Source organism: Lonchura striata, chromosome 4 (assembly GCF_050655825.1).
Source record: "Lonchura striata isolate lonStrDom1 chromosome 4, ASM5065582v1, whole genome shotgun sequence".
Classification (NCBI taxonomy): Eukaryota; Metazoa; Chordata; class Aves; order Passeriformes; family Estrildidae; genus Lonchura; species Lonchura striata.
Window position 1 is genome coordinate 40,802,028 of NC_140706.1, and position 23,216 is coordinate 40,825,243.

At 41.1% G+C, this 23,216-nt stretch overlaps 1 protein-coding gene across 4 annotated transcripts in view; it reads right to left on the reverse strand.

Moving 5' to 3' along the window:
* FNIP2 (folliculin interacting protein 2) overlaps positions 1 to 22,946 on the reverse strand; it is a 50,242-nt gene extending 27,296 nt beyond the window's left edge. For 2 of the 4 annotated variants that reach the window (XM_021536565.4, XM_021536564.4), the window contains exons 1-2: positions 5,504 to 22,329; positions 434 to 560 (exon numbers count right to left, since the gene is read on the reverse strand). In XM_021536565.4, the coding sequence (XP_021392240.2) occupies positions 434 to 560; positions 5,504 to 5,670 (294 nt within the window). In that variant the 5' untranslated portion in view covers positions 5,671 to 22,329. Of the gene's footprint in view, positions 1 to 433; positions 561 to 5,503; positions 22,330 to 22,607 lie in introns of those variants that run through there. The other 2 variants (XM_077782915.2, XM_021536566.3) reach the window with 2 other exon arrangements.
* Positions 22,947 to 23,216: the final 270 nt, after the last annotated feature.

Below are 23,216 nucleotides of genomic sequence, written 5' to 3' on the forward strand. Positions count from 1 at the left end.
CTTACACAATACAACATGGTTAGCCAGTGAAGTTGTTTTAATTCACACAAAGACAACTTTATTACTCCAAACACCAAAGGAAAAAAGCACTTTTAGACACATGGTGGACATCACTGAAACGGACTGCTCAGCCAGGGCTAACAACAAAAAGCAAACCCGGTCAACATTAGAAAGGCTAAAGGAATAATCATTTTATAGGCAAATAGATTTTGCTGCCTGAAAGCAAATCTGGATTATTATGTTTGAATACCATATTTATATTATAAATATCAAATACCAGATATGTTCATAGGCTTGCTGTAATGATGTTTGTTGCAGCTATCACAGTGAAAGATCACATAATTAAGAAGATTACACTGTCCTATTAAAAGAACTGCTTTTGGAAAGGAAAACAAAAGAGCAGTAGGACAACAGCAAAGTTAAAATTTCATACCTGAACCACAGCTTCATCAATTTTGCGGACTGCTTTGGAATCAAATAAGACCTGTCTGCCTCTCCTCTCACAGTCTTGGTAAACTATCAGGCGGATTTCATTCAAGTCGAACTCTGAAGAGGACCAGCTACAGATTAGAAACATGACATATTAAAATAGTGTCTTTACTTTGCTGGTTCAGTTATGTGAAGAAACAGGTATTAGGCAAATACATGTCTTACTTAACATTTACAGAATCTAGTCTGCAAATCACATAGCTTCAAGGGAAAAGGAACTCCAAAGAAGTGTCTAAGCTAAGTGTCACTGACAAAGGCAGGCACAGACAGACCAATTTTCATCCAATCTTCTTCCAAAATTTTCCAGAAAGAGAACACAAAACTTAGTCTCAGCAATCTGTTCCAGGCCTTACTACTATTACTCTCTTCTCTGTACACAGCCTGGATCATCCTTATTATAATGTAAGTGTACTATTCTATGCAATATTCCCAGTAGCAGTAAGGGTTACCATCCTCTCTACTTCAGCCTTTCAAAAGCACAAGGCTTACACCCTCTCTCTTCCTTTTCTAAACAACACAAACCTAATTCCTTTTGACCTATTCCTGACAATGTAAGTTAAGATTTTCCCAAAGAAAATTTTAAGTCTTGCAACTGATAAAGTTTATGTTGTTCCATTCTTCTTCCCCCTTTTCTGAGATATTTCAGGGGTTACAGAGCAGCCATTGATTACTGAGACTTGATGTCCAGCTACAATGAAAATCATTTACTACATGAAACCAAGATACTTGAACTTCAACCTGAAGCAAAACAATTCTCTCAAGCCAGAATCTGCTCATTCTCCAGAAATAAAACATGGCACATGATCAGCGTCACTGCACTACCACAGGGGCTGAGGAGCCAAACTCATCATTGTGGTAATGAGAAGAAACCTAATTTTCTAATTCCAAAATGTGTCAGTCTGCACATCAGAGCATGGAGATTTGCTTGGCCTCAACTTCAGAAAACACTTTTCAGGTTATGTAGCTGACAAGCTGAAATCAGTGGAAAAAAACTACTACGGCATAAAGCAGTGACACAGAGCACTGATGCTCAGTCACACTGCCCCAGCCCTGACCTGGATGGACTGCACCTGGGGGGTAAGAGTACAACTGTTATTAATAGTTGTTGGTTTAACAAACTGCATAACAGACTTCAGTCAAGGCCACACTGATCTTCCACCCAAAAGGAGGTTTCATTTAGGAATTTCCCCAAACTGTGCTTTATAGAAATAGAAGGTAGATAATGGAGAGAAGAACATAAAATCACTATACAGTTGAAAGACTAGAATTTATGAAGCTATTTATTTTATTCCATGCTCTGTCAACATCCTTCACAGTGAGATAAACACTATCAAATCCTGCTAGAGTCAGTATAATTGCTTTATAAGTACACTTGCAGATTTGTGATTTTAAAATAATTTTAAGTAAAGCCAGCTTAATTTATTCTTTGTGCTCTATGTAGCTAAAAAAAAGCCTAAATAGGCATCTTTTCCAAACCTGAAAGACCTCAATCTGGAGGTCTATTTTTAAACATCTTGGGACAGAATAAGCCAGATACCCATCTCTACTATAAGGTGCTCCAATACAAGTATGCTGTATGTACGTAATATACAAGGTTTCCCATCATGGAACAATGCTAAAGGCTGTTTTGCCATCCACAGTGAGGAAACTTCTTGATGTCTATGTAACATGTTGCCTCCAGAACTACTGAGAGTGCCAGGCAGATTTCTTTTCAAGCCTTCCCTTTCAAAGGCAGTCACAGCATTATGTTAACCTGCATGAGACCAGACCTGATACCATTGTTGATAGTTGCCCAGCAGAGATCCTACACACCTTGTTTACACAGAGAGCTGCAACTACACCATCTGTGTAAGAAGTCTGTTACTAGTTTCTCAGCCCACTGCCTGTGCAATGCTATTACAAAATCCAGTTATACTGAATGCAAAAGAAGTCAGAGCCATCAAGACACTTCATCCTTGTCTGCCACATGAATCTGATACTCTTCAGTACCAGATATCCCAACATGTCTTCAGTTACACAGCTATCTATTTACTTACTTGCTGCAACAGACAACCTGAAGTAACCATGCTATTTTCTCAGAAAGGCTGCAGGTCTTTCCTTCCTTTAACAACAAAGAAAAGTTACATCTCTATGGCTTTAGCCTAAATTCTATGCAAGAGCAAAGCCTTATTTATGTCCATGACTGGCACAGTAGCATCCATACTTCAGACCACAGGCTTGCAAGTCTAAACTAAGATTTATCTCAGACACAGATAGAGCAAATTTAGCCATGCATCTGTTCACTGATGCAGGGTTGCATGAATTCAGGTTTCCTTATGAACAAATAAATTCCCTTATTATGCACTAAAGCAAACCTCATGCTGTTCACAGTGCTGACTTCTGTATAAGACATGAACTGGATTTTATGTTAAAGTAGAAGCCAACTGAACAGCCTTTTCCACACAACATGCTAGAACCAAAGATTGCTGCAATCAGCCAGAACTACAAACAGATTCTCTAGTACCAGAATCAACAAGCTAAGCAATTCACAAAATCTATCATACAGAGCTTCATGTCACTAGTAAACTAAATATAGGGAAATAATTTCATATAACGCTTCTTATAGTTCTAACCAAATATCAAAGTTATGTTTTAATGATGCCATTGCTTACAAATGCATTTCCTGCAGCAGACCTACCCATTACAGAAGAGATCTCATTTGATAACATCAAGCATATCTATAGACAATTTATATAGGCATACAAGTCCATGTAGTCTCATTACTTCCACATGGAATCCAGAAGCAGGCCCAAGACTAATCAGATGACCAGGATGCTTATGCCCATCACAAAAGCTGATGAGCACTGCTTACAGTACTTCCACCCTTTATTGTTTAAGAGTTCCCCTAATACATGGACAGCAGGAGTGTTCAATCATCTCCTAAAAGCAGAGTGTTGAAGAATACAGACAGTACACAGACTCATTGGTCAGCTCTGTTTTCACATGCATAAAAACCAAAACCCCAAAATGTTACTTCCTTAGCTTATGGCTTATTTAGCAATGCCAGGTCCTACATATTCTTAAAAATCAGTGGAATTAACTAAATTAGTACGATCTTGTGTATATGTTCGCATTTCAGGTTAAATGTGGCTGTTCTGACTAAACACGCTTTATTATTTGACCACAGAAGTAAGAGCCTCACAAACCTTTTCACTGCATTTCGTAACTGTTCGACCCTTTCTGTTACTTGTGTCTGCTCTGGTAACTGTTGGACTCTCCCATAGTAAACCAAATTCTCTGCAGCAACAGAAGTCTACCCAAGCACATGAAAGTGATCAGAAACATGACTGGAGAAAGGAAGAAGCAGAAGACAGTGTAACCTGCACCTCTCGGTGGCAGCTAACTTACACTAACTGACTTTGTCCATGAAACTATATATCTTTAGGAAAGGGCACAAAGAAAATGTTCCTGATCCATTCCAAGAAAGTATTGAGGCTAGTTGGGATATTAATTGAGTTTTCTTATTCCCAAGTCAGTGCTCTGTCTGCTTAGTGAGCTGACTCCCTAAGGGGAGACAGTTCCAAAAGAACTTAAAAGGCCAAGGCCAGAACAAGGGGAAAAAAGGACAAGAGGATGATGCCAAAAAACAAACGAAGAAGTTGTTCCTTCAACACCATCAGTCTGTTTGAGCAGGTCAGCTTACCTATCCTCACCTTCAGATCATATCTTTACTGTACATGGAAGATGCTAGAACTAACAAACACTATCCTCAAGTCAAAATTAATAAACCAAATTAAGCTGTGTTCATATGACAGTAGAACCAGGTCTACTACAGATACTAAAATGCTAGGGATATTTTTTTATTTTTTGAAAGGAAGCCACAAGTTTGGAACAGCTTACTGATATCCTGAAAAGTTTTGTCCCCAGAGAAGCTTGAGCTTGCTTCATTTTCTCCTACACATGCTACTTTCCTTTGGCTTTTTCAACATTTCTTCAATTACAGTTATGAGCCATGGAGGCAAGATCTCTTTTACTTAGGGGAAAGCAAACCTGTTTGTTCCAGGGGAAAAAAAAAAAATCACAAAAAGTTTGCTTCATTCTGCCGTGAATAAATACTTTCAGATAATACAGATCTCCAAACTCTCATGTTTACAAAGAAAGCTTTTGCTTCACCTTTATAATTATCAGCATGCATGCAATAACTGAAGAGTGACCTATTCATTTATATTCAAAAACTACTTCAGCTGACCTTAAACTGTTTTTGAAAGTGACTAACCCCTCACTCCTTCAATGTAACATTTACAGGCTAGAGAACCAAACAGACTGAAACATCTATCAGTATATTTATCTATGTTTTTCTGCTTCTGGGGCCAGCAATCCTGAATGTAGAATACTAATTCTAAAACCCTTGGGTGCTAGAATTTGGAAAAAGCCACCCTGAACCGTATTTTCAACACAGCTACATAGCTATAAAGAGTCAGACACTGGAGACATACTGGTACATATCTGAGAAGGACAATACAAAAGTTAAGTAAATACTATTCCCACTTCAGATTACTCTGATGTAATGCTTGAATTAGCAGTAATTTACAAGAAAAACAGAGGGTTTCCCTCTCTTCACAGAGGGTTCCCCCACTTCACAGCATTCTTTCCCCTCAGCTCAGCACACTGTTAGTACTTGACCCACTAACACAGGAGGTGGCAAAAAAAGTAAAAGAGGGGAAACTAATTAGGAAACTAGAAAGAGAAGGTAAGATTATGTAAACTTAATTGAAAAGAAAAGCAATTACCCTTTATGCCTCAGTTTGCATACACATAAATCTTAGACATCAGAGTCAAGAATGATGGTTCAGTTTCAAACAGGAAAGACTTTCTGGAGTTTCAGTCAGCATCATCATCAAAAATAAGCCTTTAGCAGAACTTTCTCAGTTATTTACAAAATAGCCTTTCAGGCACATTATTATAAATCTAGTGTCACATAAAAATGTCCTTTCTTTGTCAAAAATCATATACATCAAAAAAGTTACATGCATACCTGTTTTGCAGCAGTCTAGTCACTTTGTTGGCACAGCTGACACTTTCGTCTCTCAAAGACTTTCTAATTCTTTCATCCAATTTGGTACAAGAGAGATCATTGTTGTTTCTTGTTCTTTCTATTTGTCCCCCAGTGCCATTTGCAGTTTTTGGTGTACCCCCACACATTTTCTTAGCTACAAGTCCTCTTGTAAAGCTCCCTCAAAGAAACTAAAACACCTGCTGAAGAGAAAAAACCTCAAGCAAGTTTCTTCACTATCGCTCAACCATTAACAATGGTAATTTACCATCACCTTTCTTCCCAATAAAGGAAGACAGTCTGCTGAATTTCCAGTTGGGGGGGAAAAAAGGCAAAGGAATCTTCATATATTCTATAAGCCATTAATACAAAAGGACAGCTGTAGCTAATGTAGTCCTGCAATTATTCCAGAAAGAACAGACATGACTTTCAGGTTTCAGAAGCCATCGTGGACTTGTTCTTGCTGCTGTCAGAGGTTTTCCTTCTAAGCCTGGCGCAAAGCTGCAGCAGATACAACAGCTAATATTGACTTTAGCTATGTTTGTTTCCTGGTATGTGATTTAGGTAGCTGGCAATTATGTAGTCACAAGACTGAACCATATGGCCTCTTTAAAAAAAAAAAAAAAAGCATAGTTGCTTTTGCAGTGACTCGCCCTTAGTTGCAAGGTTGTTCTAACACTGGCTACAACACCCTGTTAATGGCTCTCATGTGAGCAAGTGTCATCTGACAACCCCTAGCAACCTCGTATAGCTTAGGAGCAAGTAAGAATCTGTCATCATTGCCATATGGTTATCAGTTTAAAAAACCCAACTACCAACACCAAGAAACATGCTAGATATTCTGTGCTGTACTGACTTTATTTCTAAGGACAAATACTACTTATACTTGGACAAGAACTTGACACTAGTACTTTGAAAAGCTATTTGAAAAGTATGAAGGAAAACAATGAGAAAAGGTTTGTTCAGATTTCAAGTTGCTTGATGAGAATTTACAGTCATGTGCCTCTTAAAATAATTCAATGACAGCATTGATGACAAAAATATCTAATAAAGTACTCCCAAGTAAATTTCAGTTTTTGAACAGAACAAAGGAATCGGATCACAGAAGAGAGAACATAATTGAGTCCAACTCCTGGGCCTGCACAGCAGCATCCCCAAGAGTCATACTTAATGCCCCAAAGTGCTGTCCAAACACTTCTTGAACTCTGTCAGGGATTGGTGCTGTGACCACTTCCCTGGGGAGCCTATTTGAGTGCCCAAACACCCTCTAAGTGAGTAACTTTTTTCAAATATGCAACCTAAACCTCCTCAGCACAACTTCAGGCCATTCCCTTGGGTACTGTCACTGGTCACCACAGAAGAGATCAGTGTCTGCCCCTCCTCTTCCCCTCATGATGAAGTTGCAACTGCAATGAGGTCTCCTCTCAGTCTCATGTTCTTCAAGCTCAACAAAGTGAGTGACCTCAGCCATTTCTCATACAGCTTTTCCACAAGGCCTTCCATCATCTTTTTTGCCCTCCTTTGGGCACTCTCTGATAGCTTAAATATCTTTCTTGTATTGCAGTGTCCAAAACTACACACAGGATGTTCTGTTAGGCTCTGGTAATTCTACTGCAGAATAAAGTCCTCTTTACCCCATCTTTGCTTTAAAATAAGTTATCCAGACATATCTGCTCATAATTCACATCTATCATGAATTACAATGGGCTTTCTCCTCACCAGTAAAATTTTAGACATTTTATAAGATAACAGCCCTACTGCAATTTCTCTTCCAGGTTAAAAAGGGAAAATAACTTTGTTAATGGTCAACCAGACAAGCAGTAGAGTTAGAAGCAAGATTTCAAAACCCAGTGCTACGTGCTACCTGCTAAATAGCACAGCACCCTTAAAATGATTTTGTAATCACAGTTAACCCCAACCTCTAAAAACTGGACAGAAGTGAAGCAAAAAACTAGAGCAATGCTAGGTTGAACAACTTGCTCTGTTGCTGAGGGAAACCTATAGCAATAAAAAAACCGCTCCACTTCGATCCCCAGAGAAGTGACAAGTACTGGATCACAATCACTCCTCCTTCCAAGAATGGCAAACAAGTGAAATCTTTGGCCTGTTCTCAAGTGACTTAAATTGTCTAGGAGAAGACAACTCTAGTCTTCCCCTCATTGAGGAAGACTACTTTAAACACCAGTGTTACCAGTCATCTTTGAAGCACAGATGAAAGAAGTGAAATAATACATGTTGACTAAGATCAGGAAATCATAGCTTTCACTTCTGCACTACCCTTTCCCCAAACAAACCAAAATTCTGGAACATTCATCAAACAATCAAATTCCCATCAGGGATTAGAACAAGAAACTCCTGTAAGCTCACTAAATAGATGGCTTCACAACACTACCTCATCTGTAAATGCAATCATCTGTAGAATAACATAAATCCTATAGTATCTGAAGAATTAACATTCCAAATCCACAGCACAGTTTCTAAACAACAAAATAATATATAAATCTACACATGGAAAACACACAGTCCATAAAGTAGATAACACAGAAAATGGAATAAAGTGTCCTGCTCTGCAGATATAATCCTCTGTGAAGCTGAATTTAATCACTCTTTTTCTAGGCTATGTGACAGCATGCCACCTGCTCTGTTTGTAGGTCATTTCCTGTCCTTCATTTTCACTGCAAGACAATTGCCTAAATTATTTCAACTCAAGGTAATACTTTAGCAAGAAAATTTGGGGTAGGGGAAAGAGGAAATAAATGTATGTGATGTAGTTTAAGAATAATTTTCTATATAAGTTACAGCTGTCCACTAAAACTTAAGCACTGTTTTCAAATCTAAGAGAATATTTTCAGAGACCCATGCAAGCTTTTAGAAGTGGCTAGAGAAGCTTAGCAAAAAAGTTTGAACCACACCTGCTGTTTCAGTGAGCATTTCTTTTTGCAAAACACACACATCGCAAAATTGATACACAAAAAATACCTAGACCCAAACACTCAGGATTAGTGCCAAAACACATATTTAAAGATGAAGTGGAATCTTTTCTGGATTGCTTAATGATAATTTTCCCTCTTTTAGTCCATTGAATAGTTTATGGGGAAGATAGGTTCCCATCCTCCCTCCTAATTTGCCTCATTTACCCTACATTGTTTCTTCTCTTTCTAAAACCTCAGATATGGAAGAGTTGTGTGGATGCCACACCACATTCCTTTTCCACAATGACTTAAAGTAGTCCTAATATGGCAAAGCTCTATTAACCTGAGATGAACTACCTTGTTCAAGCATGATACATAGTTACTAGTTTCACACAAGTTAGGCGGGATACATTGCAGATTAGTCACGCAACAAGTGAACGAAGGTATTATTTGGAGCACTGCTCTCTCTCAAGACAGATTTTCCTGAAGAAAATGTTCAGATGGAAAAAAAGTTCTAGGTATCAAATCACTGTACAGAAGCGTCACTTTTTTTAGAATAATTCTATATGTTCCTCTATGAACTCCAAGCAGTATTGGACATATTTGTTAATTGAAAAGCTAGAATTCCACAGATTCCCTGCTTAGGAAAGGACAAGATACTGGATTTTTGTGAGGCTGGAAGTATTTTTTCTTCATCTTTGTTGCTATAAAGCAATATCATCACAAACATGCACAAAAAATGACAAGACACACACACTGCTAAATAGAGGTTAACAAACAGATCTACGCAAGTTGGAGTCACCATAAAGTGCACACATCAGCTTTCCATAAACATAAAGAGCAGCCCATTAAACCAGTGCGTCAACTCAACTTCTCTAAGTTATCAGGAATCACTGCTCACTGGCTTATCTACAAATCTGAAGTCTGGGAGTTAGCTGTCATAGGGTATCTATCTAATGTAATCTATCTAATGTAGAAATAAAAAAATAAAACCCACAATAAAACAAAACCTTAATCAAAGAAAACACCCAGCAAGTACACTGTTTGAAGGAGGACCACAAATAGCACAGAGACAGCACTCTCAGTTGCTAGCTCCAGAAGTGGAATTCCTCATTAGGAAAGAAAAGAGCTAAAGGCTTGTAATTGCATGGAAAAAAGCATGCATTTAATTGTGTTTGACCATTAAGAAAAGTATGGGTTTTGTTAAACTAGGTCTTTAAACAAAGACAGGTAAAATCTGCATTAAGGTTAGCACCTTATGTCTACCACCTAGTTCTTTCCTCCATACAGAAAGCCATGCTTAGTTTTAAACAACTTTCCCCTTTCCATCCCACTTTCTGCTGCCATCTCTATAGCTTCCAACAGTTGGGAGAGCCAGCTGACCCGAAGCAAGTCAAGTATTTTGCAGTAGCTGTTTCAGAGTGATGATCTTTATCAATTCAAAAAAATGAAAATTTGCTTGTGATTTAACACTCTCTAGGATTTGACTCTGCTCCTTTCCCTGTTTATTTTTTCAAGGCATCTGCAATAAGCCGCTTCCAGCTTTCACTGGAGCCAAACAGCAGCGGCCACCCGGGAGCAAGCAGTGTGGGTCCGGCGCCTCTGCTGCGTGGCCGGGCACAGGCAGCCGGGCCGGCCAGGGCACCCCACCTCCTCCGGCACGCAGCCTGGGTCTCGGCTAATGCATCATTCCCGTGTCACTTGTTCCAGCGGCGCCATGTGACTGGGCCAGCGGCCAGGAACACAGCTACTAAATACAGACACTGCCAAGGCACGTCTGGGAACTGCCTCTGCCAGAAAATGAGATTAAGAGAAATCCTTTATCCTGCCTCTGCCTTTCCCCACCTTCTCTTGAACACAAGGAAGAACTACCCATTGTACATCTGTCTGAAGGAGAATTTTGAGCAACAATGCAAGGCAGAATCTGGTATTTATAACACTATACTAGCTCTTACTTCATTGCAGTGCTGTATAAAAGTACTGACAGAATTCAGACCTTAGTATCTCCTACATACGTGAGCAGGCCAAGACAGACATCGCCACACCTTAAGGCTGGTATCCTGAGGCATGGGTTTGGTTGTCTGCTCTTTCCTGTTCCTTCTCCCTCCTCTATAAAGCCCTATATTCTATATTTTATTCTTTTTATTTAAGGAAGATTCTGTATACAGGTTTCAGACATCTGTTCAAAGGATTAATTTCAGAATATGAAAAAAATTATTAAGAAAAAATGTTATTTATTGGATGTAAGTAAATACATAGATACAGAGAGCTAAACAATGTCTGGTGTTTAACATTCTCCCCCCACCCCAGTTTTTTTCTAGCTAAATGGAAAGTATTTTTCTGCTATAACATACACAAACACCTTCAAGTAGCCAAAAACACCCTCATGTTAACAGCAACCATTTCTTTAGAAATTTCCTCCACTTCTATACTATGAAAAGGCTACATTCACAAGAGGGCTTTGTGAACTGCAGAGGATGTGGCACTTTCTCAAGCTTTACAGACAGAAGTTTAGGGTACTCTCTCCAGGGGTGCAGAAAGATTGCAAATCCCCATTTCTCATCATTGTTCTGAACACGCACTCCCACTGTACAAAAGAACACACTCAAGGAGGGCTAGAGGCAAGTGCTATCCAAGGACCCCATGGCCTTCTTCCAAGGGAAATTGCTTCAAAGTGTTTCATCTAACCCAAAAGCACAAACTCAGCAGTATCACTTCACTTAAAACGAAATTAATATTTACCTCCTAAATTCCTATTCTATGAAAAGATATCACATGTGGCTCTCTAACAGTGCTGAGAACTGAAGCAGCCCAGTTTTTTTGACTAGCTAACATAGTATTGGCAAGACCTCTGTAAATGGTTATGTTAAACTGTTGTAAGAACAAGATGTGTTTTGATACTTCTAAAACAGAGATTGCAGCTGAAAAGTTAGTCTGCAATAACCAGGGAAGGAAGGAAGAAAACCTAAGTTGAATATTTATGAGAAAGTACTGATTTACCAAACTGGCAAGAATATGGGAAAGAACACATACACAAGAAGCCATGCTTGATCACCCAAAAGTTGCTACAGCACGAACAGCAAAATCCATTGCCTTGGTCTAGATGAATGCCAGGAAATCCTGACTTAGATTGAATGAAGTGATAACACGGACGGATATAACATCAGCTCCGGCATTTTTCACTAGTTATAGCCAAAAATATGTTTTGCTCCTCCTGTTGTTGTTATGATAATTTGTCTATTCCATCCAAAACACTTTCCTTAACTCTCTTGTAGATAGCACAGAAAACAGCTTTCGAGTAACTAGAACTGAATCTTGAAGGCTTACACAGATTTATTTTCAAGTTTCACTGGAAAGGGAAGGAGGAACCACACCTTAGGACCATGTGCAGAAGATCATGGCAATTAAATAACTCATACCATACATCTTTTCAATGAAAAAGACTACACACAAAACCAACCAAACAAACCACAATCCTGCAGCTGACTGGCACAGGCAAACCTATCCTTGCTGCAAGCCACTATGCTAAAGACTTACGTTCTGTTTACCACCAATTGCGTAGGACTTTGCATGTATAAATAGTCATTAAGTTATGAAACAGTCTCCCCTCCTTAAAGCAGGCCAACCACTCTAAACTACTCACATAGGATCCCAAACATTTTCTCAAAAACACTGGTATTATAGAAGACTTAGAAGTTTATCCAGTCAGGTTTGTACGTAATTACGGCTGACCGCACCCAGTAGTATGCTAGCATTTGGCTGCCAAGTATCAGTCCATCAACCCTGAAACATCTGAGCAAAAACATAAAAATCACACGGAAAACTTAGTTGCATCCTTGTCCTGCAACAAGAATGATTTGCACATTGATAGATGCAAACAAATTTCAGTCAGTAGCAATTATTTACACAAATTCGAAACCTTCCTCCTCACAAGAAGGTAAAAATTCGTCAAGCTTCTTTAATGCTCCCCAGGAAAACAGTGTACAAGAAAATCCTTTATAACAGACCTGATTTACTAGTGAGGTGAAGTCTACCAGAGAAGACTCACTAGAAGCCATCCTAACAATTACAGATTCAGGACAACTTCCTTTAAATACAAACAAAACTCTTTATTTTCACTTTCTGCCAGAACAGGGACCAAGGATACAACTCTGATGAAGACTACATTCAACTTTTAGTGCTTCAGTAACGCAAACAAAAAGCCAAAATAAACTCAAATTTCTAGTTTGCATGCTAACACATTTCAATACAAATACAGAATTATTTCTTTAAGCAGAAAACAAAGTTTAATTCATAGGTTCAAGTCATCTTTGGCACTCCACACGGACATATTTTCCTCAAAAATAAAGAAATTGGACAGATGCATTATCAATGTGCACATGGGTTCATTGAGTTGACTGTTTCAAAAAAACCACATTCACTACAAAATACATTGTTTGCATTTTCATCTTCTTCGCATACCTATCACTGCACTCATTATCCAGTCCAGCTCTCCATTAGCATTTTACAGCATTTCCACCAAGTGCTATAATAAAGTGACAAACAGAAATAGCTACTTTCAAACGATTTCCCTAGTTTCATTCAAAAGCATTCCAGAATATATCCCTATGTGTAAGACTGCTTACAGGAACTTCTGAACACAAGAAATTTAGTACCTGAACTTTTTTGAACTCAACTGTACTGTGATCTAGTTCACAGGAGGTGACTAACATATCCCCAAGTCTCCCAAGTACCAAAGTCATTAGGTAGTACTCACCCACCCCCTAAGTTAGAATTGGGTCTGAAATCATTTTAGTGAGATTTATATGCACAGGCAAATCTCACAAACACCTTTATAAGGAGAGAGGGTTAATTTTTCCAAGTCTTTAACTTGATATGATCTAGAAACATTTTTAACAGTTGGGAGGGCAGAGGTTGCACTTCTGAAGCTGTTTCAAGCAGCTAACACAGGACAGCAGCCTTCCTCCAGGCTAAAAGCCAAGACCAAGCAGGAGCCAAGATGCATGCCACTATGGTTGTCTGCTAAGTGAAGTGGCCACCAGATCCCTGTTCTTTATTCCAGCCATCTCAACACAGCTGAGGATTAGCCCTCCATAACCATTCCTGCATGGTGTGACAGCTTAACACAGACTACTGTAAGAAGAGCTGGTTCTATCACTGACCTTTACATAGACACAACTGATAGCACTTGAACACTGTTCCATCAATGCTACTGTGGAAGTGACAAACGTCCAGCCAATACCCGATCCCAGCATAGAACAGGAGACTGCAGTAGCATCTTGTAACATTGGAGCCATTTACCAAGACCAAGCCTTCATATGCATGGACTAACCCTGCTGCTCCACAGCTGAGTAAAGCGGTTTCTGCACCAAATATCTTCTTCCTTGCACCTGCACCTTCCTTCACAGCACCTCATAGGTCTCCACCCACATTGTTCAATCCAAGATGTTAAACAAGACAGGACATTTCAGAAACAAAAGGCTCATGACATTTCCTGTAGAATGATTTGTTCTCAGAAGTACAATCCATTTTAGAGTGCAAGTTAGAGAGCAGAGTGTTAAATGTGAAGATTTTAAAAGGTTATTTTGGGGGAATCTGAAAAGAAAGGCAAGCAAATGTGAAAGACACAAGGACTCAACTGTCCAGCAACAGTTGGACAAGCTCACATGCCCCCATAGAAAAACAGAAGATACAACAAAAATTTGTCTGAACATAAACTAATTTCTGTGAATCACAGATTTCAAAAAATTCCAGTAACTGTCTTTTCCAGACCACAGAGGATTTTAACATTATAACATTACATCTGTAAAATTGTCCACATTCAGTGAAATAATAATTTAACAATAACTTGCTCAGAACTATGTATTCAACAGTTTTTACAGCCTTCTCTCTGGGGTTTCCTTCAAAAACTTTATCTAATGTACTCTGCTCAAATTTTCTGTACTCCTGGAGCTGTGCATTAACAAACCCAACCCCAAAAGCTGAGCAATCTCAGGTGTTGGATAACACCCAGATTCAGAATTCAGTACAAATACTCTGCACAGAAATTCAGAGCACTGAGTTCATTCAAGCCTCTGTTTTCTTTCATAAAAGTTGGTAAACTCAGTGAAGACAAAAGCTGAGCTGTTACTGTAAGAAACGTCCCAATTCCATTATAAAAAATTAAGTACTACTGTGTTCAGATTTCTGATTTGAAAGTGCTAATACCAAATTCCGACTGCTAGCACTTCTATTAGAAAATAAATAAATATTGTCAATTATCTACTTAATACAGCTGATTTCATTAGCACATCTAAAATTTCACTTGGCACCTTGGAGTAGAAAAGTTGAGCTGTATTGCACTAAAGTGAGAGCATCCTGCAGAGAAAGCTCCATACTGATTCAGTAATTACATCACACACAGCTCAAGTTTCACTTCAGCAAAGCCCATGAAAGCAGAATCAAGACTCAGTTTTAACAGAAGCAAGTGTGATGTAAAGCCTTCATGCCCATTTATCAGTACAATTCTATGAATCTCACCACTATGAGAACTGTGCTGACTGACCACAGACATTTCAGCTGCTGGTCAGGTAAACGCACCTGCACTTGCCCTAGTCAGTGTGGGGAAGACACAAGCACCGTTACCAGAACTCATAAGCTCATCCTCGCAGTGCCTCAGAACACTTTGTCTTGTAGCCTGCACAGGAGCTTGTCTTGTGACCTCAGCCTTGCACATTAAAATATGACATTACTGAGGTATTCGAGTGACAAACCCAGACAAACACCAGGCAACCAAGGCAAATGGAGTGACTGAGAAAGGCACTTAAGGTGGAGAGAGAGAACAGAGAAGAGCCTGAGCATGAAGATTAAGAGGCAGCATAGGCAGAGTACACACAGAGGACTCATGACAGGCAAAGGTGAACTGCCCTGTCCATGCCTGTTACTCAGACCAGCAGTAATCTGACACTATCACAGGAAGAACACAGAAAAAGTGCAGACAGGTATTTGCTGTCTTCACATGAGTAGCCTATTCAAAGTCCTCCTTTTCCTTAATCTCACTAGCAAGCCTGTTAACCACCACACTACAGAATTGCATTCCTCATCTTTTGCCTAAGAAGTGTACCCATGGAAACCTTCACACAGCAAATACTGGTAATTAGGACAGCCTAAGAACATTCTTCTTACAGCGCTTCAGCTAAGCTGCATACAAGACAGTGTGCTCTTAATCAAGGATGCACTTAGAATTAACTCTTGACAAATATAAAACATAACACATGACTCCAAATCTGAATTTACTCTTCAGAAGCTATCCATGAACATCAGTAAGGTGCAAAGTACATGATGAAAGTACGTGATTATTATTGTCAGAAGGAATTCTTAAAGGAACAGGTCAATCACCAAGGTTTGTAGCATGTATAGTGAGTATTAATCCAAAGAATTTTCTTTGCCAACGAAGTCCTCAGCAGCTTCAATACCGAAATGTCAGAACAAGGGATTATCTGAATGAGAAAAATTACTCCGTTTTCTGTCCCTCCTGACCCCAGCTTTGTTACATGTACTCTCTGACAGCATTTGGTCTGCTGTTACTCACTGCTCAGACCAAAGCAACAGCTGAAAGCCCCTACCATGCATTGGAAACACCTACATCCCACAACATCAAAGTGGGATGACATGATGACTAATGACTAAAACATTTTCATGAAAACTCTTCTTCCTTCCCCCTAAATTTAATAAAGCTATTTTGCAACTTAAACTTAGTTTACATAAGAAAAGTTACCAAGTTTATGTAAGTTTACATGAAGCCACCCACTACTGGCAACAAAGCTCTACATCAGTTTTTAAAATGTTTCTCCACAAATTCAGCTTTTATGAATGCTTGTCCACATTTTTCAGCCCCAAGCAGCTTTATTTTCTCAATCACATCAAGCCATTTAAAGGTAATCCCTTACAGCATTAGCATCACTGTGTTAAATTGCAGTGTTTCCTGCTTTAAGTGGTGCCACCAACAAGGAAAGGCACCTTCAAGGCTTTCTGCTGCTACGATTCCCCAAATCATTTTCCACTGAGCATAGTATGTGGCACAGTACCCATCCAGTTGTGGACATTGTTAACAGCAAAAGTGCCCTAAGAATAAGGAATTAAGCATCTACTGTCCAACTGCATATCAATTTAAGAATCAACCCATAGAACTCCACAGATAAGTTACTTGTAAATCAGAACTAAGCTAACCTACAGGCAAAACCCATTTGACTGTCAGTCAATAATGCATCTTTTCACGTAATTAAATAACCAAGGCATATTCATCCCTCTCAGAATGTCAGTAGCTTGTGCATTTCCACACATTTTTTTGTAATTTGCGGCAAAGGCAAAAACCAAAACAAAAAACAGGGTGTCTTTTTGCAACTTTAAGAGAGATGGAGCTAGACTCAGAGCAAAACTAGAGCAAGCCAAGGGGTTGTTCAGTGACAGCAGTGTTTAAGGGAGGGGAAATCCAAACAACTAATGCAGAAGAATGGCCTTAGTTCATGCAAAGAGCAAAACCAGAGGACTTGGGGCTTGTTCTCCTTCAAAAAAGCCCCAGGCTGGAAGTGTGGTTTCCGTGTCAAAAGACCATACTTTCAATGACTTCCGGTCTAAGCTGTTTTTTTGAGTGAGACTGTAATACATCTCCTTCATCAGGACTTATTCTTTAGCTCATTTTATGGATCAAAAACTAACACCAGCGCAAAGGTGTAATACTGCAGCCGAAGGCTCACCTTCAGCTGTCTGTGAAATGGTGTATGGTTTAGATCTGCTCTTTGACCTGTCCTGTCCCCATGCTCAGGTCTGGCCCTGGGCTGGATTGCCCTTTTACAGCATATTAAACAGTGATTTTCTTTCAAATATTTTTCAAAGGCTTTAGAGCCAGATGTATACGGATATTTCCATGTATGAAGATGTACATGTGTGCTCAGTAGGGTTATTGCTGTGTGGATCTCTACAAAACTGCAAGAAGCTCAAGGAAAAAAACCATATTAGGTCACAAGAACATTCCAATGAGTATTCCATTTGAACAAACTGACATACAAGCAGACTCCAACCTCACTACTGCTTTCTTTCCTTTTTCAGAAGGTGGAACATTGCCAGGCTGGTAATAAATGCTGTGAAATAATGCTTAGCAAGTAGGACCTCACCAAGCATTTCAGCACTATGACCATAGGAATCACTAGTACCAGCTGCCAAACAAATGATCTCATATACCAAAGCTAACAAACTGTTACCAGATAGATATCCTGCAGCTACAACATGACATCCGTTCCATTATAGACACCAGAAGGAGCAGCTGATACTTAAAGCTGAATACCCATGCAAGTTTCAGACACAGCTGAAATAACACAACTTTTTTAAAAAAACATGACATAAAATGAAGTTATTCCCTACTGTACAATAGTAGGGAATACTTCACTACACATACCGATAACAAAGAAATTTAATCACAGGTTGTAATGAAGAAATTATATATTCAGCAGTGAAATCAGTCTTCCAAAAACTCCAAAACATTTATTTTCATTAAGAAAACCCAAAACCAAATCAGACTATCAAAGACTGAAATTAAGGTGCAATCTGAACCCACAACTTAAGGATAACCTCAGACTTTATGTTGCAAAGTACAGAAAAGCACAGATGTGAAATGTCTTCTAGAATCAGGTAAACACAATTACAGAAAATCTGCTATCAATTTAAGTAAAATCAAACTATCCGCAACCCACATCAATTTCTTTAAGGCTGCACTCCAATACCTTACTCAAATACTCAGCACTTGAGACATAGTCTTGAGATACTATGTGCTTATACGCTATGCAATCCCTAAAACTTAATGGACTGTCCAGTGGGCAAGGAATTGGTTGGATGGCCACATCCAGAGGGCACTGGTCAATGGCTCAGAGTCCTGATGGACATCAGTGACAAAAATCATGCCCCTCGGGGAATACCGACGATAGAATTGTGTGCATCCTCAGAAAACCTGCAGACGACACCAAGCTGTGCTTGTCTGCACACCTGAAGGATGGGATGCCAGCCCAAGGGACCTAGACAAGCTCAAGAAGAGGGCCCATGGCAATCTCATGAGGTTTAACAAAACCAAATGCAAGGTGTTGCACCTGGGTCAGGGCAAACCCTGGTATCAACATAGGCTGGGGATGAACAGATTCAGAGCAGCCCTGCCCAGAAGGACTTGGGGATGCTGGTGGGTGAGAGGCTGGACATGACCCAGCCAAGTGCATTTGCAACCCAGGAAGCCAAATATGTCCCAGACTAGATTAAAAGTAGCGTGGCCAGCAGGGCCTGGCAGACTATTCTACCCTTCTACTCTGCCCTCGTGAGACCCCACCTACAGTGCTGCATCCAGCTCTGGGGGTCCCCACCAGAGGAATGAAATTAATCTGTTGGATCAAGCCCAGAGGAGAGACATGTGATTAGAGGGATGAAACACCTCTCCTATGAGGAAAGGCTGAGAGAATTGAGGCTGTTCAAACTGGAAAAGAGAAGGCTTTAGGACAACCTAATTGCTGCTTTCCAGTACCTGAATGGAGCCTACAAAAAATACGGAGACAGAATACTTTAAAATACATGTAGTGACAGGACAAGGGGGAACGGCTTCAAATGGATAATAGGTTAATATTAGATATTCGGAAAAATTCTTTACTGTGAGGATGGTGAGACATTGGAAAAGTTTGCCCAGAAAAGTAGTGGATGCCCCATCCCTGTAAATTTTGAAGATCAGGTTGGATGGGGCTCTGATCAGTCCGGTCTACTGGAAGGTATCCCTGTCTAAGGCAGTGGTGGTTGGAACTAGAGGAATTGTAAGGTCTCTTCCAACACAAGCTGATCAATGATTCTGCTGAATACATGACCCTGATAGCACTCCAAAAATTGTACAAACTATGCTAAACCAACAGGGAAGCAACATTTGATAAGGAAATAAGAAGTTTTAGGGGAATTTAGCCACATAAATACACATTGCTCACACACAAAGTAATTAGGGCTTTCCCAGAGCTTCAGAGGCTAAGAAGAAATATATTCAATTACAGCCACTCAAGTGTCTCTGTTGAAAGGGCTGTGTGTACACACACACACATACATCTTTACATATGTATTACACACATAGATATATATCTTCAGTCAAGGGAAGCAAGAAGCAGCAGTAAAAATAGCAAAGCTCAAGTCTGTGTAGAAAACTGCTTAGAACAAATGTAATATCTCGCATCTGTTCTCCAGCTGATTTATAATTTCTCTTTTTGTAAAAAAGGAATTAAGCTATTCTGTAATTCTAACTACTACCCTCCTACCACTTCAGATTTCCATTATCTTGAAGGGAGGCCTAGGCCAGTAGAAAGTCCTACTATCCCAATAGCTCTATATTAGCATCTATACCTCATGTTTACATTCTTCTCACCCTGCAGGTAAAGGTTGTGCTCATGTGAACATGTAATGCAGCCCAGACTGGCTCCACAGAGTGCATTAATTGGTGCTAAGGACCTGACAACCACACTATATGTGTTCTGCAGTTTTACTTTTGACCAGCTGTAGTATGGTCCCAGGGACTGAATACCCATTAGTGGTTGGAACACACTTTCTAATTTTATTCATTCCAGCAGGAATCCAGTTTATGTACTGAAGCCACTTTGGCTTTGTGAGCCAAAGTGCAGTTAGTGGGACAATTTAGAGGTTTTCTTTAAAAGAGCACTCCTGAGCCAAACTAGTGTGTTCATATTCATGCACCCAGAAAATAATTTCCTGTGGCTCCATGCTCATCTATAGGCACCATGTCTCTTGCTCTTTGAGGCTGTGCCAGCTCATCCTGGTAAGCAGCATGGATCTTGAAGCTTGATGCTTCCTTCAGAGCCAAAGTAATGCGGACCTCTGGCCAAGATTTAACTCCCATTAAAGGAGAGTGCAACAGAAGGAGCACATGCAGTACTTGTTACAGGCAAAATGCAAGCCTGGTTGATAGCACTCTGAAACAGAACTTTCCTGGTGCTCCTTGGAAGACTAGAAAACACAAAGCTTCCCAACAATGTAGTTGAAAAAAGTTGTCAAATCACATTAATTTGAGGAGTCATTATCTACTAAAGAGATTTTGGTAATTCCTCTGTTCGTCGGGGTAACGAGGGTGACTGAGTACACTTAAGCTTTCAAGGCTTTCATAACAATTGAAAGTCCAAGGATACAGACTGTTATTGGTCTCACAGGGCTCCTTAACAGAGCTAAGCACTGCAAGACACATTGAGTGTGGAGGGACCTCACTAACCAAAACCTGGAAGGAATAAAGCTAACTAAAAATCCTTAGAAAGACAGTCTTGTCATTAGAAAATGATTCTGCCACTTTGCATCCAACATTGGCCAGCAGTATATGATTAATACAGAAGCTACCAAAGGCTTATGTTTCTTACTTTACTTGGATCAAATCACATCTCTCCACTCAGAGATTACTGTTGAACAGAAAGTCTATGAAAAGCATTGCAGCAAAGCTTCTCAGACCCTGTAAGTATGCTCTTGCAGATCATGAACAGATCACTGGAAAGAAAGAAAAAGCATTACAGCATACTTAAAAGTCGTAAGGAAGAAGCTTAATATTAACAAGCAAAAAACCTCTCCCTCTATTCACATGTAAAATACTTCAATTTATTTTATTAATGTTAGGTGCATCAAAAATAATCAGATAGAAAGTGAATGAGGAAAAATAGGGGATAAAAAGATGTATTTTACAGAAGTATTTTCATTATAATAGGTTTTATGTGAAGCATACATCAGTTAAATGTTACTCAAAACTGAAAACTAAGGGAATATCTTACCCAAAAAACAGGAAGAAGGAGAAAGTACAATCCATAACTTCACTAAATACTCCAGATGGAATAATCTTACTGATTTTAGGGGGAAATGCACTGTGCAAGGAATCGGCCTTCGTGGAAATACTTGATAATCCAGTAACAATCCAATAATCCAGAACTAACAACACTGGTCTCTGACACAGAATATTTTTAACTACAATGCAAAATAATAGTCTGGAACTGTCAGTTTCAATGCGGAAAACTGTTTTCTTCCACATTAACTCATAAGGTGAATAAATGCTAAAAAGAAGTAAGTAGCAGTTACACAAAAGTAATCTGTGGTTACAAGTGCAGCATATAGACTCTGCAGCTTCATAAAATTCACATTTGTTCTCCAACATAAATGCAGCTCCAATACTGTGTCAAACCACTTTCAAAGGAATCACCTTGTAACCCAAATATATTGTCATTTTCCTCTTACACTATTGTTCTCCACGATCTTGTAACTTTAGCCACACAAACGGCAATATCCCGCACAGACCGTCTTTGGAATTATAATGGTTCCAAAACTGTGACTTTCACACTTGGCACGATGGCATTTTGTGGATCAAAATATTGTTCGCTGCTCTCCCTGACCATCTTTAGTAGTTTCAGCGGTTAAAGCTCAGATTCCCATTCAACCCTGTGTACCCATCAGATCACAAGACCAGCCAACCCATGCCGCACAGAAAAACAGACACAGAGGTTCCCGGGCACGCATGTGATTGTCACTGTGCTCACCGGGCCGCTCGGTCCTGTGCGCAGCACAGATGTCACACGAACAAAGCTCCAAAGCACCAGCCTGAGCAAAATGCTGTCCCCGAAGGTTCAGAAAACATTAATAGTTCGATATTACACAGAGAATCAATACTATATAGAGGTTATACACATAAACCCCGAGGCAGCGCTAGCTACTGAACCTCACCTTTCAGCACTCACGGTATCAAAAGCAGGGGCAGTGAAAAGTGCCCTAACGCTTAGCGGGTCAGCGCACCGCGCACGTGTATTTAGGTCACAACAACAAAGCCGTTTCTGAATTTTCCTGTGCGCACACAAACGGCCTGGGGCGCTCGCCCCTCGGCAGCGGTGGGGGAGAGGCGCCGGGCCCCTGTCCAGGGGCCCGGCGCCTCTCCCCCACCGCTGCCGAGGGGCGAGCGCCCCAGGCTCCCGGGCGTGCCACGCCGACTCGAGCAGAAAATGGCTGAGAGCTCCAACGAGAGGGAAAGGCGGGAGAAGAGCCACCCCGGCGCGGCCGTGCCTCCCGCCGCACCCCCTTCGCGCGGCCGCTCGCCCGGAAACCGCGGCGGGGACCCCGCGGGGCTGCGGCATACCTGCGCCCCGGCTCACCTGAAGGCGGGCCCCTCCCCCGGAGCCCGGCCGTGCGGGGCCGCCGCGCCGCCGCCCCTTTTGTTGAAGAGCTTCTGGAGCAGGGTGGGGGCCATGCCGCCCCCCCGCCCGGCGGCGGCCCCGCCGCGCCCCTCGCAGCGGCTCAGCGGGCGGCGAGCGGCGGCGGCCGCGGCAGCATCCCCGGAGCCGCTGCGGAGCCGCCCAGCATGGAGAGGAGGCGAGGGGAGCGCCGCGCCGCTCAGCCGCGCCGCTCCCGGCGGCCGCTCGTCACCTGATGGAGGGGCCGGGCGCTCCCGGGCGGCGGCGCTGACGCCGGCCGCGCACCGGGCAGGGCAGAGCGGGGCAGCGCTGCCCGCGCCGCCGGCACACGGAGGGGACGGGGATGGGGCCGCGGTGGCGCCGCGCCCCTCGGGCGGTCCCCATTGGCTGCGCGGCGCCCCCGCCCAGCCCCCAGCACGTGGTAAGGCGCGGAGGCGGCCTTAAAGGGGCCGGGCCGTGCGTGGCGGGGTGACGGGCCCGCGGTGATCTTGCGTACATCCCACCGCAGAATCCGTGTGAAGGGGCTGGAAGGGGCCTTCAAGGTCGTCTAAGCACACATTTCACTCCCAT